This window comes from Coenobita brevimanus, chromosome 97, assembly GCF_032717465.1.
Source record: "Coenobita brevimanus isolate Jiangsu-jjx chromosome 97, ASM3271746v2, whole genome shotgun sequence".
Classification (NCBI taxonomy): domain Eukaryota; kingdom Metazoa; phylum Arthropoda; class Malacostraca; order Decapoda; family Coenobitidae; genus Coenobita; species Coenobita brevimanus.
In genome coordinates, this window is record NC_137050.1 from 1,503,537 (window position 1) to 1,518,199 (window position 14,663).

Consider the following 14,663-nt stretch of genomic DNA (forward strand, 5'->3'; position numbering starts at 1 on the left):
CTTTTTAACGTCGACAGAGATTGGATCAATAACACTCAGGAGAAAATTTATTGATAAGGAAAAGGTGTTAAAGAGTCTCCAACGCACACGAGAATTCGGCCGAAAAAATTATTTATACTCATCATTTCCTTTCAGATTTACCTTGATACTTAGGTGACAGACTTTTCTTCATCCAGCTCTTTCCCTCTTCAAGTCCTTAGCAAGTGATAGGGTGTGTGTGTGGGGGGGGAGGGGTGATGCTATGTTGCTTCCTTGTTACTATTGGCTATTTTCTCTTCCTCTTCCAGGCCTCAACAACGATGCGGTGTGTGGGCATGGTGTGGGCGTGGGTGTGCGTGTGGGCTGCGGTGCGGGGTGACATTTGCGACAGGCGGGACAGACGGACGGACAGAGGGTGGAAGGGTGATGTGGGGGACCTGGAGGTGTTCCCTGGGGGCCGAGTGAGGGACAGGCTCCAGGTAAGGTCCATATGACGGTCCATATAGTCCCGCGTTCCAAGTGGCATAGGAGGCTTCTTAGCACCAATCCCTTAGCGACTTATTTTGCATTTTACACCTTAATAGTCTCATGTGTATTGTTTATATGATTTTTGCATCCACTCCTTAAATGCCGCGAATAGAAGCAAAGAAACTCTCAAGGACGAGATTCTAAGGAGTACTGTACTCGGAACTTACCTGAATACTACATATAGTCTGCTAGGATGTTCGTAGTTACACGCCTTAAATCTTCGCAGCTGAAGCACCGGGTTCGCCGCTTCCTGAGCTTCCCCACAGGCTCAGTGCTCACCGTCACCCCCAAGCTCACCATCCCCTTCTATGACGAGCTGGACGGTTACGTTAGTGAGTATAGTTCATTCACTTTCACCTGGGGGAGATTTTAGTTTTTTTCCAGCCTGTTTCACGTACTTCAGCGTTATGGTTTTATATACTTTTCATAACACTTCTTTGTGATTAGCACCATATCCTAGTGTTAATCGCTTCCTACGCCTTGTTAAAGTGAACAGAGTATAGGGTCACGTCGCATCCACAGTACCGTACATTACTGCAACTGGCACTCACATTGTTATTGTCAGTTATCATCATAGTCTTTGAAGAACAAGCTTTGGAGTATCTCAGTCTTGGGTTCTATCTTTTAGCATAAAATCAGCGTTATATACCGCTAAGTTTTAATAATTATCATTCATGCTGAACTGATTACAGCAACTGATATTTTCACATATTCAGTATATAGTATTGTTAGTGTTAGCCACTGTGAATTAGTATAGTCGGACATTAATTTTCTTCCCAGACTGTAGCAACAAAGCTTTACATATTCACTTATTGCATTTTTTCCTGCGTTTGTTGCCTGTCTTGCACCTCCCCCCCACCCCCTCCCCCGTTCGTAGCCCAGCTGCACGCCTCCCCTTCGATCTGTAGTAGCCAGATTTTACAAAGCTACGAGTACTAAATCTGTTGCACTCTTGCTTTAGTTGGCCTCCGTGCGCCTTCTCTGATGGAGCTCTGTTCTTTGTCTTCCCCTTTGATCTGCAGGAACCAAACCTCACGTATCTGTTTGCTACAGTATTACGTATGTTAACCGCCCTGCACCTCCATATTCTCTGTCTGTATGCCTTCCCCCGCGATCTTTTGCATCTTAACTTTACTAATCTGTTCATTGCACTCACACATTTGTTGATCGTCTTGTACGTTACCCAGCCGGAGCCCAGCTGTACGCCTTCCCCTTCGATCTGAACCTTCCCAACGCCACACTTCGGCTTAGGACAAGAGAAGAGGAGGACGACCCCATGACCTACACCAGCTACAGCAGCCGTCTGGGTCGCTCCCTTGATAGTCAAAGGATCGCTGGCTTCAACCTCCTACAGAAGCTTATGGAGATGTTAGTACTGGTGACGGAGACGGGGACGGGGACGGGGACAGGGACAGAGAAGACAGACACAGGGATAAACAGACGCAGACAAGCATAGGTACAGGGACACAGACAGAGACATAGAAACGAACAGCATGAGGGACAGATGCATGAACAGGAACAGGGAGAGTTACAGGCAGTGTAAGCATGGAATGAGCAGAAATAAACGAGAGGGAGAAGTGGGGGGAGGGGGACAAAAATAATTAAAAGGCAAGCAAGATATAAATGGTGAAAGGAGATAGGCAGACAGTCATAAACGATACAGAGAGGAGAAAGATATGGTGAACGAAATAAAGCAGAGACAATCAGGAGAGGAGCAGGAAGAGATGCAGTGGCACGAGAGTAGACAAGTTCAGAGCTGGTGTTGTGGTGTTGGTGTTATGTCGACGCCAGTGCTATAGCGGTGTTAATACTGTATGTGTGTGTGCAGGGTGGGTCTGGCGGGGAGGGAGTGTGTGCTGCGTGCCGTGTGTGAAGTGGCAGAGCGACCCGTTGACCACCTCGGCGTCACCGGAGAAATCATCAATCTCTTCTTCAGGTACCTTAATTTTGTATGTCTAGAGCCCCACTGCTGAAATGTGTACCCATTTGTTTAGAGGTCATGATTTAGTGGGTTAGAACGCAAATTTTAATCCAGTAAATCCTCACACCATAACCACAGTAAAATTCTCTTAGATAAGTCATCTCAACAGACTTAAGAGTTAAATCGAGACAGTTTCTTAACTCTCACACCGGAGATTTCGAAGTGGGAAATAAACTCGTGTAGCTGAAGGCCGAGTGAAACATAAATAATGGCCGAGATTTAAACATTAATATCGTATATTTACGTATTTCTATGTTCCCTCTTTTCTTCATGCCAGGGCTGAGTATTGTGGAGAGTTATAGGAGGTGGAGGAGTATGTGGCATGAGGGAGGAAAAGTGAGGTTCAAGTGCAAAGGAGTTTGCTGCCGAAAATGTGCATATTTATTATTATCTGTCGTTTCTCCCTGTCAACGTAAATATCTACTTAATAATTCATCAGTATTTTCTCCTGACCAGCGCTGGGTATGGCGGAGGTTCAGAGGAGGTTGGGGATTACGTGGCGGCGGAGGTTGCAGGTCGGCGTGAGGGTGAGTGTGAGGCGAGGCATCCCGAGTGTCCATACTCCCTGGCTGGCATGATGGAGGCTGCACTGTCCTACCTACACACTGGCCTCGCTACAGTCAACCCTCCTGCACTTACATAGCCATGGTTCTGTAATTTATTTAGGTATAGTAGCTACTTGTGTGTGTGTGTGTGTGTGTGTGTGTGTGTGTGAAAAGAAAGGGAAGGGGAGGACACACTGGCTCAGGGTGATCAACAGACAGACAGGAGAATATGTATTTGATACCCGATGGTAAGCGCGTGCAGAATTCTCATACCAGTGAAAAAGCGAATGTTGCAGAATAGTTGTGGATATTCTTCAAGGTCTTTGAGAAACAGAAATAAATTTGAGTGTAGCATTCACTGTAACAGTTATAATTTTTACTTTTTGCCCATCTCTTTTATGGGAGATTCCATTACGATATGTTGTTTGTGGATGCTGCAAAAATAATCATGTACTACTTTAATTATCTGTATGGTTTGGCCATGTGTATTGTTATAGTTGTGCGGATAATTGTTATTTTAATTTGACTCAGACCGTGCATGCAGAAAAAATATGCAATCAGACAATCAGAAACCATAAATATTTATTGCCCAGAATAATGTCCCTGGGCACTGTACTGTTGAATATCGTTATCTTAAAATAAAGCATCCATACAGTTCCATGATTCGATATATGTGTTCCTTGTTCTGAGGCCATATTGTATCTTTTTTAGTTAAACGCAGTTCGTGAAAAACGGTGCAGGTTAGAGTTGATATATACTAACCATCACATTTTTTTATGGCTTTACCACGGAAATGACACGACAAACGTAAAAATAAAATCATAGAGGGAATTTAGCAATGGACCTGAAACTGTTGGGTTACAGGTACAATCTCGGATGTTGCAGGTAACAGTCTGAGGATTTGAACGTCATTAACACAGAGTTCACTGCTCTTCTGTGAGCCCCACTAACACGCCATAAAAACACCTCAGCAACTATCATCACACCACCTCTGATTGTGCTATTCAGACAAAAATAAAAATGAAGAAGAGGATTTGAGTTCAACTGGTGAGGTCTGAGAAGGCTGGGATCAGCTCTTTCTTATAGCATGTACAAGGTGAGCTACACGACCTCAAGAACAGGGTTCCTAGACTACATCCAGAATCATAGATATATATATATATAAAAAATCCCAATTAAGTCTTCCATAACAGCATCTAAAAAAAAATTATAGAAGTTTTCATTTTAGCAAACTTAACACCCATTCCTACGTGTACAAATGTTTAGGGGCAGTCTACACCAATTGTCCATTTCATAGAGAGTTAAAAATAAGAAACCCCCAAATGAAGATTCATTCATTCCGAGATGCTTAGATAACCCTGAGACCTCAGGACGTTTCCCAGTGACAAGTATAATTGTCCTCCGTTAACCAGAGAAAGCTAAATATGTCATTAGTAGAAATTCAGAGTGTTAAAAACTAGAGTTTATAGACAGAAGGAGAATCAAAATGAGGAAATCAGCGCTAAATATGATCAAGGTTGAACAATATATATATATATATATATATATATATATATATATATATATATATATATATATATATATATATATATATATATATATATATATATATATACATATATATCTCATGTAGACCCAGTGAAATATCAGAACTTCTGTCTGTGACCGTAATCCCCATTGAGCGTCAAGTGGCAGGACACTGGCACTTGTTATCATCCTGTCCGATCAGCTTGTTAGTGTGATGTTACCAGGAAGCCAGACACACAAGACCCGTACCGTCGACATTGGCCTACCATGATCACCGTCACACTACACTGTCTACTCTAACATTATTATTATTATCCATCGCTCTGTAATTCTGAGAAAAAACAAAGTTGCTGTGTTCATGACTGCATGAATTCGTGAAGATGCCTGTGAACTTGTGACCCAACGCCTAGAATGCTGGTGAAATAAGATCAGTAACAAAAAGAAAAGGAAAAGAAAAAAAAAGGGATGAAAGAAAGAATGAAAGAAATACAATGTCCCGAGAACGAAGACAACCGTTCCCTTAGGGTAGACAACTTCAGTAAATACTGTAGACGCAACTTAGCATGTGAAATACCAGTAAGATGTTATTATATGCCCGGTTTCTTTGTTTCTGAATAGGTGTGTGTGTGTGTGTGTGTGTGTGTGTGTGTGTGTGTGTGTGTGTCGTTGCCGCTCTGCTTCCCGGCGTGAGAGCATGCAGCAGCCCCCATTCCCCCACGCCGCCACGCTGGCTGCCTGCCCTGGCGTGGCGGGATGTGGCGGGTCTGACTTCGATGGCCACTCTACCGCCAAGCTGTCCCACATTTCCAGCCAGACCCTCTACTGTTGGTGAATCATTGACCACTTCATTCAGAGTACTGAAGGCGTCAGTTGAAGATTTCATATACCAGCAGGATGCTCTCCTAAGCTGAAGAAAATTGTCTGAGTATGGGAGGACTGAAATACGAAACGCCTCATCGTCGCTTAATGGCTAATTCTTGTAACAATTGTAGCATCATCAGCAGCAGCAGCAGTAGTAGTAGTAGTAGTAGAAGCAGTGGTAATAGTTGTGTTGTTGTAACCCCAGGCTCATTTGGATGTGAACTCAATGGACTGCAGCCTGCCATCTCTCCTTTCGTGGGAGAGAGAGAGAGAGAGAGAGAGAGGACTGAGGGGCGTTTGTATAACCAGGCAGCTCCACCGCCCGATCGTGACAGTGCCATCACGTGAAGGCATCCCTCTTCATCACCAGTGTTTAAGTTATATGTCTTTACGTTAGTTTTGTGCCTGCAGCTGCTGTATATCTAACCATGCATGACCAGGGTGACCCACAGTGAACATCTGGATCTGGAACTCGCCCAGTCATGCGTTGGAGGTGCGTATGGGTGCGCATGGGGGTCGCCTGGGAAGAAGCGTGGGACACATGGAACTGGAGTGCATGAGAAACTTCCTGATGAGCGGTACTTCATAGCTGCCCTAGAAGAGTATGTTTACAGTCTATCGCTTTCATAAACATGCTTAATTAAGATCATGCCACTTTTTCTTGTTCCCATACCGTAATACATTCAATGCTATTCAAATAAGTAAGCCAATACATTGATCTTACGTTGCTTGTTGATTCGAATACTACCTGCAACTAAAAAGGTCCCAAGGTGAGAAATGAGGACACGTACTTCATAATTATGTTACGTCCCACAGTTAAACCTCTCAGTCCGACCACGTCATTTATATTCTTTCTGGCTAGCCCCAGACGATTTAATTCAGCTTAAGTAAGACGTCCAGGGACTAAAGGAGTTAATAGCTCATATTTAGATTATGCTAACGTCAAACTTTACACGTGAAATAGTCTGCATAAAAAAAAAAAAAAAAAACAGTTAGTATCTTTGTTTCTTTTTCAGTATTTTACGCTCCAAGTTTACCTCATTAACCATACCGTCTAGGATCTCCTTCAGTAGATCTTATATGATATCTGCCCAATGCCACTGTAATAATATTAGTCAGCATGAGAAAGCAATGATTAATCTGGGACGCGAAAGTAGAGCACAGGTGCTATGAAGCCTCATTATCGGTCTTGCTATAGTTACAGGAAGCGTAGATAATTATAGTGTGTGAGAGAGCTCGGAGAGGAGATTGGTGGGGGTCGGTAGGGATGGAGGGGGTAGGTGGGAGGAATGGCTCCCGAGGTAGGTGGGTGTATAGGTTTTCACTCGTCTTCCTCCTTCAGCCAAACCAGTACCACCACCCCGACCTTCTAGACTCCGATCAGTGGTCAGAGCCGGAGTGATGCAGTGACTGGCTTAGGGGTGTCTTCCCACCTCACTGCAGAGATATTAACACTGCATCTTCCTACTACGAAGATGTGAAAACTATTTCGTTCCGAAATATAGACGGCAACCCCGGGGCCCCATCTCGTATTTTTGTATGCTGGGTTGTGTCACTAACTTCAATTCCCCCCCCCCCCACCAGGTATTGCTCGAACCAGGACCAGTGTGAGCCTTTTCAGCCCAAGTTCATCCATCCATCCACCATCCAAGCCTTTATTATCCCTTTTAGCGCAGGGGCCCGGAGCTAGGCTACACTGCCAAGACATTAAAGGCGAGGGTGATCAGTGGGTCCTGAATTATGACCATTACCAAAGGTGTGTCGGCGGGGATATTGGTGCTAGTGACCGTCCTGACCTTGATCCCTCCCACCCACGCCCGCCAGACACTGAAAGGTGACTTAAAGTCTTACTCCGTTCCAGACAAGAAAAACATCTTTCCACACCTGTCTTCACTCATTCACTCTTACCTCCGCCACCTATAACAATAAATATAATCTGGAGTGGACTATATTTACATGTGATGGGGTTAGTGAGGGGGTATGGATGTAAATTCACTTACTGCATCTTGTATTCTCGGGGAAGATTATGGCTGTTAATAACACTTTCTGCCTTAATCATCCCCTGAGACCTCGACTGTCATTAATCTTACACCTTCTTCGAAAATTCTAAAGCAATATTCTCGCTTGGTAATTATCATCTGCTTTAGTAATCCACGTGCACTAGATAGGTATTACTTCTAAGTTTTGTACTCCCATGAAAGGTGACCCTGGTGAGCTGGGAGACACGGGGTTCGACTTATCCCAGTATGAAGCTTCGAACCAAGCCAAGTCTCGGGCCAAGCGCTACTACCTCAGCTTCCCGCCCTCCTCCACCCTCACCTTCAACAATAAAATCAAGATCCCACTCTTCAGCAAGTTCGACGCGAATATCAGTAAGTGTGTGGGGAGTGGGGTGTTTGTGTGTGTTTGTGTTTGTATGTGTGTGTGTGTGTGTGTGTGTGTGTGTGTGTGTGTGTGTGTGTGTGTGTGTGTTCACATGCATTTAATGCACATACATTGTGCTTTATTATATAGTGTTTTCTTATGTTTTTTCAATGTACATTTATTTTATGCTATTATTTTACTACTCGGTATATATTTTCCCAAACCTAGTGAACAACTCAGCGCACATACAGTACATAGATCAATCAGGGTTCATGTTTACCTGTAACCAAAGTTCGTTCACTTTAACTTGACGAAAAATTTTCGTTCTTTAGCAACTTATTTCTTGTAGCTTAGTGGGAAAACAATACTACAACCTTACATTCTTTCCTCAGCACTTCCTCGTGACTTAAACCATATTCCAGGGCTAATCTCTTTTACAGCTTAGCATTCAGTATTGACTGTAATTTTACTCCCAGTGAGAGTGAACAGAGTAAAACAAGTCATCCGACTGTATACTCGTGATCACTTGTCTCTTCACATCTTTTGTCTCTCGTCCCGCGTGAAAGAAGTCAAAGCCAGGGCCTTACACCAAACGAAGGCCACTCCTCACGGGATTAAGGTGTCTGTCAATAGAGATAAATACTGTAGTGAAGAGGATAACACCGACTCTGGTAGGATGTGACTAAAAATGTTATGTTGTTTGCAGCGGGTGTGTTTAAGGGGTTCATCCGGGTGGCCTACACGCTGCCCTCCGATACGGTCACCGTCGGCAGGAGCGGCATTGGCCTTGACCGCGCCCACACCTACACCTCACTAGAGTCGGTCTTCTCCAAGTAAGTCCTGGTGGAGAATGTACTGTAGTGCCTGTATTAACGAGCAAACATGCAATAATTTCCCTCTTAGCAGCTGAGGTCTTTTATCTAGGAATGAATAAGAAGATTCTACACACACACACACACACACACACACACACACACACACACACACACACACACACACACACACACGCACACACACACACACACACACACACACACACACCAGTACGTGGAAATCAGTGACTACATGAAATTCTCTACATATTTTGCGGAATTCATGAAATCTCTGGCGGCCACAGTCATTGCATGAAAACTACAGATACAAGCAGATTCATATATAATGCTCCTCTTCCACTGCACCAAGCTATTTATCTTTGCCGCAGAAACGGCTCCGTCAGCGTTATCAGTGTCTCTCCTGCATCATTTATTCATTTCCTAATCCCACTGTCACACCCATGCCCACGCCAGCAGACTGAGCCGTTTCTAGTGGACTACCATGTGTTATTAGGAATTAATTGACATTCATAGTTGTACCTATTGCTGATATTCTGATGGTTTTCGTGGTCAGTATGGGGGTGGACGGGCGCCAGTGTCTGCTGAAGGCCATCTGTGAGACCGCGGAGGAACCCACATCAGACTACGGGCTCCTAGGACAGCTGGTCGACCTTGTCCTATCGTGAGTACCATCTTTCTTTCTTCTCTGACATGCACACACTGAATAACTCCCAGGCGCTCAGATATGAACGCACCTTTAGGCTCACACACATGCTTATTTGACAAATGCTTAAGCGTGCGCACACACACACACACACACACACACACACACACACACACACACACACACACACACACACACACACACATATTTCAACTTTGTATTTTTTCCTCTTCTCTTCCCTACCCTTCTCTCCTTTTCTCGTCTTTCTTCTCTTCCCTTCTCTTCGTTCTTCTCTCCCTCCTCTTTTTTGTCCTCTCTCCTTCTACTTTTCTCATCTCTCTCCCTTCTATTTTCTCTGTTCTCTTCCTCCACTTTTTCTCCCTCATAACTTTTCTCTTCTCTTCCCTTCTTTTCTCTTCTCCCTTCTCTCGCTCATACGCACACTCGCCCTCCCCTCCTCTTCCCCGAAATAGTGTAGCAATGAGTGAGTGGCACAGTGTTTGGCGAGAGGAATGTGGTGGGGGAGGCACATGTGTGGCAAGAAGGGTACTGCCCAGCCCTTAGATTTACAAACTTTCTTCTTAGGTACTGTCCAGCCTTCACATTTACAGGTTTTCTTCTGTGGTAGTGCCCAGACATATTTTCAGACTTTCTTCCTTGGTACTGCCCATGCCTATTTACAAGCTTTCTTCTGTGGTACTACCCAGGCTTCACATTTACAAATTTTCTTTTGTGGTAGTGCCCAGTTTCAATATTTTACACACTTTCCTTTAGCTTAAGTTGTTCGTATGAATGTCAATTTACATGGAACAGTTCTTGCTACATGTGAATAGTCGTACCCAATGAGGGTCCAAGTCGGTCGGAAACGGCTACATCCCCTAAATAAGCAACTTTTTCGTGTGAATTAATCCCATAGAAGGCCAACCATGCCTGAAGAGGAACAATGCAGACTTGCCTCTTCTGAAAATAAATTATTTCCTATGTGGGAATAGAAGTTCTTCCCTTTCAACAGTTTACTGCGCTGTGAAATAATGACTTTTTTCATGTATGCACTTTCGCCTTTACCCATACACCTTCCACGCACTTCACAAATAAACCACAATGAATATTAAACGAAAAAAAATAGAAAAAATATATTGTTTCTGATACAGCAAACTGCTGTGGAGGCATGTTTATTCTGTAAATTGGTTAAGATCTCTCATAAATGTGGTGGTGCCACCCGTGGTGCCACACACACACACACACACACACACACACACACACACACACACACACACACACACACACACACACACACACACACACACATTATTAGTACACACGTACCGAAATATACACTCCCATTCTTCCTCCCCCATCACACACACACACACACACACACACACACACACACACACACACACACACACACACACACACACACACACACACACACACACACACACACAGTCCTGTTACGCAAGGGTCCCATTCTCTCCTGCTTCAACGCATCTCACCCCTCACCCTCCCATCCCCCCTCCCCTCTCCGTCCCTCCCTCATTCTAAGGCCGTCTCACAATTCCTCACACATTCTACATTCTTCCTCATTATTAAACCCCTCATTTCGAGGACTTTCTATTTATTCTTTCTCTCTTAACACTATTTTACTCAGATGAAGAATTTTTCGAACTTGAGATGTTAAATTATTGTCTTAAATAACTAATACTATGGAACTTGTATTCGAGTGGCGTTGTGCGTTTCATTTTGCTTTTTCTTAGCGAGTTACTATTCGTATTACACCTTGAGAATCCCCTCTATGTCATCTTTATATTGTTAGTATTGATTTCGTTTTCATCAGTAACATATATGACGGTATTGTGGTGGAACGTACCGAATAAATCGCTAACGGAGTGGTGTTACGGAACGTCAAAAGTCATCTACAATACTGCCACAAGCTCTTCACTAACATAACTGGTCAGCTCCACAACAATCTTCCTCACTGTCTTGTCCTCTGCCTACGACCTCAGTGCTGTCAAACGCATTGTATCCAAGGTCAAGAGGATTTCTAGTTCCTCGTCCTATGCTACTTATTTTGCTTACTACATCATAATATTATCTTCTTTGCTTTCAATATCTTGGTATTACTGACAGGTTGCGTAAGTTACTTGTAAGGGTACAGTACCGTGTCATATGCAGAAATTAGTTTCGCAAGAATAGGTGCCCGGAAATGGAAGTGATCCATTTGTGGCCACCCCCTACCTGGGATCAAAGAATCTGACTATTGGTAGATACATAGATAGATAAACTTGGCCATCTTTTGTTTGAATTTCTTTGCAAGGTAAAAACTTCATGTTTTCGGTATTTGTTTCCATTCCTTAATATAAAATGCAGATGTGCAATCATACATGTATATGCACATGTGCTAGCTTATGCAGTTATATGCATACATGAATGATATACATAAACATATCTGTGCTCATACATGTGTGGTCATAACTATATATAGGCACAAATTACGTTCTCATATACGGAGGTAAGTACACATGTAACTAATATATGCAGTATACTGTATACTTTAAGCTCCTTCCTTCATAAACACACGCGCACACACACACACACACACACACACACACACACACACACACACACACACACAGTTTCATACTCTTCATCATGTACTCGTATGTCTGCCCTTACAAAGCATGCATATATTTAATTTGTGAGCTCTCACATCCCCTTCACACACACACACACACACATAACCTCCAAACACCCCCAACACCCTTCCACCTAACCACAACCCCTACTGCTCGATATTACATAAAGGAATCCGGCCGGACCACAATCCTGAGGCTGTGTAGGAAATGCTTGTGGTGAGTCATGGTGAAGCCCCAGCAAGCCTGGCTTTAATTTTAACCCCTTTAATCCGATTATTTATTTTTTGCTTGTGCTCCCATCTGACGATTATATTCTTGCTACCATCCCATGATTATTGCTCAGGTTGGTATGACCTTTTGAAACCGAGAGTTAGAAGAGTCTTTATCAACTTTTGTGATGCTACAAATCATTTACAATTTTAATTTACTAAGGAGGCAGAAAAAAATTTTTAAAATTACTAATCGTGAAGTAGAACCGATGCGTGCAAGACTGAACTAATATAATGCGTCATCGTTGTGAGAAATTTAATGTACTTTTCCTTTTCTTATACTATCTGATATTTTGCGTTTTATTTTTATGTCATCTTGTTGCCACCTTCCCTAGTTAATCTCCGTCCATCATCATTATCCTGACCCTCTTTCCCACCTCAAAATGGGGTGATGTAGGTTCCAGAAATTTGGAAGGGGAAGTGTGAAAATGGGGAAGCTATCTACAGCATGCCTCGTGAAGTGGGTCACATAGTCATTAACACATAAGTCAAGCCTCCGGAATCCCAACTTCATCTCACAGGCCTAAACGTCTGCATTTTTTTTTTCCCAGTGTTCTTTGTAGATGCACTTCACGTATACATTTCATAAAGTCAGTGGAGTAATCACTAATCTTAGCTTCCATCATTTCCATATCGTGACCATATAGTAACAAACAGACACATGTTTACACATCCACTTACACATACTCATTTAAACATTGCCTCACACTCACTTACAATGATTTACTTTTTCATGTACACATTCATTTACACTCATTCATACAGTTATGCACACATATACACTCATTTATGCACATTTGGTCGCTCATACACACACAGAGTTTGCTTTGTGTCACGACTACCACCACCACAATTCCGACTGCTACTACTACTACTGCCACCACCACCACCACCACCACCAAGACCCATCCACCAAGAACCTCCTATCACGACTATTACGACCACACCCAACCACCCCGCTCCCCTCCCCCCTCAGACCCAACCACGGTGCAGGTCCGGCTGATCGGGAACTGCTGAAGGAGTACCAGGCGGCTGAAAGCTACGGCAGGAGTGTGGGCAACTGTGGTCTGGCTTACTCCACCTGCCCCTTCCACCTCCCCGATCTGCTCTCCGCCGGACTCTCTCTACTCCAGGGCTCTGTGGCAGGATACCCAGCTTTATAAAGGGAGTAGGGGATGATGCTGTTTGTCTGCGTGTCTCACTGGCCTATAGAAGAAGGTCGGGATACAGCTGCCTGTCTGTGTTTACTTCTGTCTGTCTGTTTGTCTCTCTGGGTCTACTCGTTTCCACCTCCTCGACTGCTCTCCGCCGGGCTCTCTCTGCTCCAGGGCTCTGTCGCAGGATTCCCATCCTTAGAGGATGAGGTGGATGATAGCTGCATGTCTGTCCGTCTGTCTGTCTGTCTATCTGTCTGTCCTACTCCACCTACCTATTTTAGTCTCTGCCACTCTCCCTCTACTCTAGGGCTGTGTTACAGGATTCCAAGCCTTACAAGGGAGAGTAGGATGAAGTTACTTGTCTGTCTGTCTCTGGCCTGCTCCATCTGCCTGATCAAGTTTCTGCCATCCTCTTTCTGCTCTTGGACTCTGGCGCAGAGGATCTAAGGCGTACGTAATTTTTATTTAACTCATAAGAGAGGGTATATAACGCAGTACAAAGAAACTGAATAAGAGTCCAATATGCTGAGTGAAAGAAAGAATCATCAAAAGACCTTGGTAACGTTTTTATGAGGTGGAAAAATGACCGATATACACTATACAGACTGCATGCGATACTGATGAGTATGTGATAGACTAGTTTGCTTACCCCATCGAGAATACTACACACACCTAACACTCAGAATCTTCAGGTATGAGGTAGCTTACGTAACTGATTTTAGATTAACGCGACTAATTATACAACAACGCGAACTGCAGATGCATAGAGGAACCCTACGTAATTGGTAACCTTGAATGTGAAAGCATGGTCAGGGAAATGTCAATTTTCTTCTTCAGTTTTAGCACGACCTAATTAGATAGCAAGACGCCAACCGATCTTTCCTGGTCTTAGTTAACCTCTTGACAATGAAAGGTTAATTGCCAAAAGAACGAAATGAGTTGTGCAATCGTCAACGTCGATGTTCTCAACCGCAGTCTTTATCTGTCAATAAAATTCAACCCAAGTGATGATTTTTTTTTGTATCTCAGGAAGTTGTAGAATGCATTAGTCATCCATATGTGATTTTTAAAGCAATAAACTCTTTTTGTTACGCACAGTTATTTTCTTATCATGATAGTAACCTTGATTCAGCTAATACGAGTCTTCATGCAGTATATTATGAAACAGTGACTGGCAAGAAACTCGTACTGGGAAACATTACTCAGGTATAGGGGAAAAAAATACATTCCTTGATTTCTCTTTATTCTAATGTTAATAATTATTAAACTGTATGAATCAGTGCAAAAATAAATACTTTCATCAAATGTTAAGTGATGATGAACAGATGTACATGAAAGAT

At 43.3% G+C, this 14,663-nt stretch overlaps 2 protein-coding genes across 2 annotated transcripts in view; both read left to right on the forward strand.

Annotated features, from left to right (window-relative positions):
- Positions 1–3,131, forward strand: part of LOC145413767 (uncharacterized) — a 103,335-nt gene extending 100,204 nt beyond the window's left edge. Inside the window, exons 7-11 of the mRNA XM_080283423.1 lie at positions 288–458; positions 734–839; positions 1,695–1,875; positions 2,336–2,443; positions 2,945–3,131. Coding sequence (XP_080139549.1) covers positions 288–458; positions 734–839; positions 1,695–1,875; positions 2,336–2,443; positions 2,945–3,131 — 753 coding nt within the window. The remainder of the gene's footprint in view (positions 1–287; positions 459–733; positions 840–1,694; positions 1,876–2,335; positions 2,444–2,944) is intronic.
- Positions 3,132–7,161: 4,030 nt separating this feature from the next.
- On the forward strand, positions 7,162–13,329 carry LOC145413768 (uncharacterized). The gene is made up of 5 exons (XM_080283424.1): positions 7,162–7,255; positions 7,623–7,793; positions 8,492–8,618; positions 9,172–9,279; positions 13,143–13,329. The coding sequence occupies exons 1-5, from the start codon at positions 7,162–7,164 to the stop codon at positions 13,327–13,329; spliced, it is 687 nt and encodes a 228-aa protein (XP_080139550.1).
- The last annotated feature ends 1,334 nt before the right edge of the window (positions 13,330–14,663 follow it).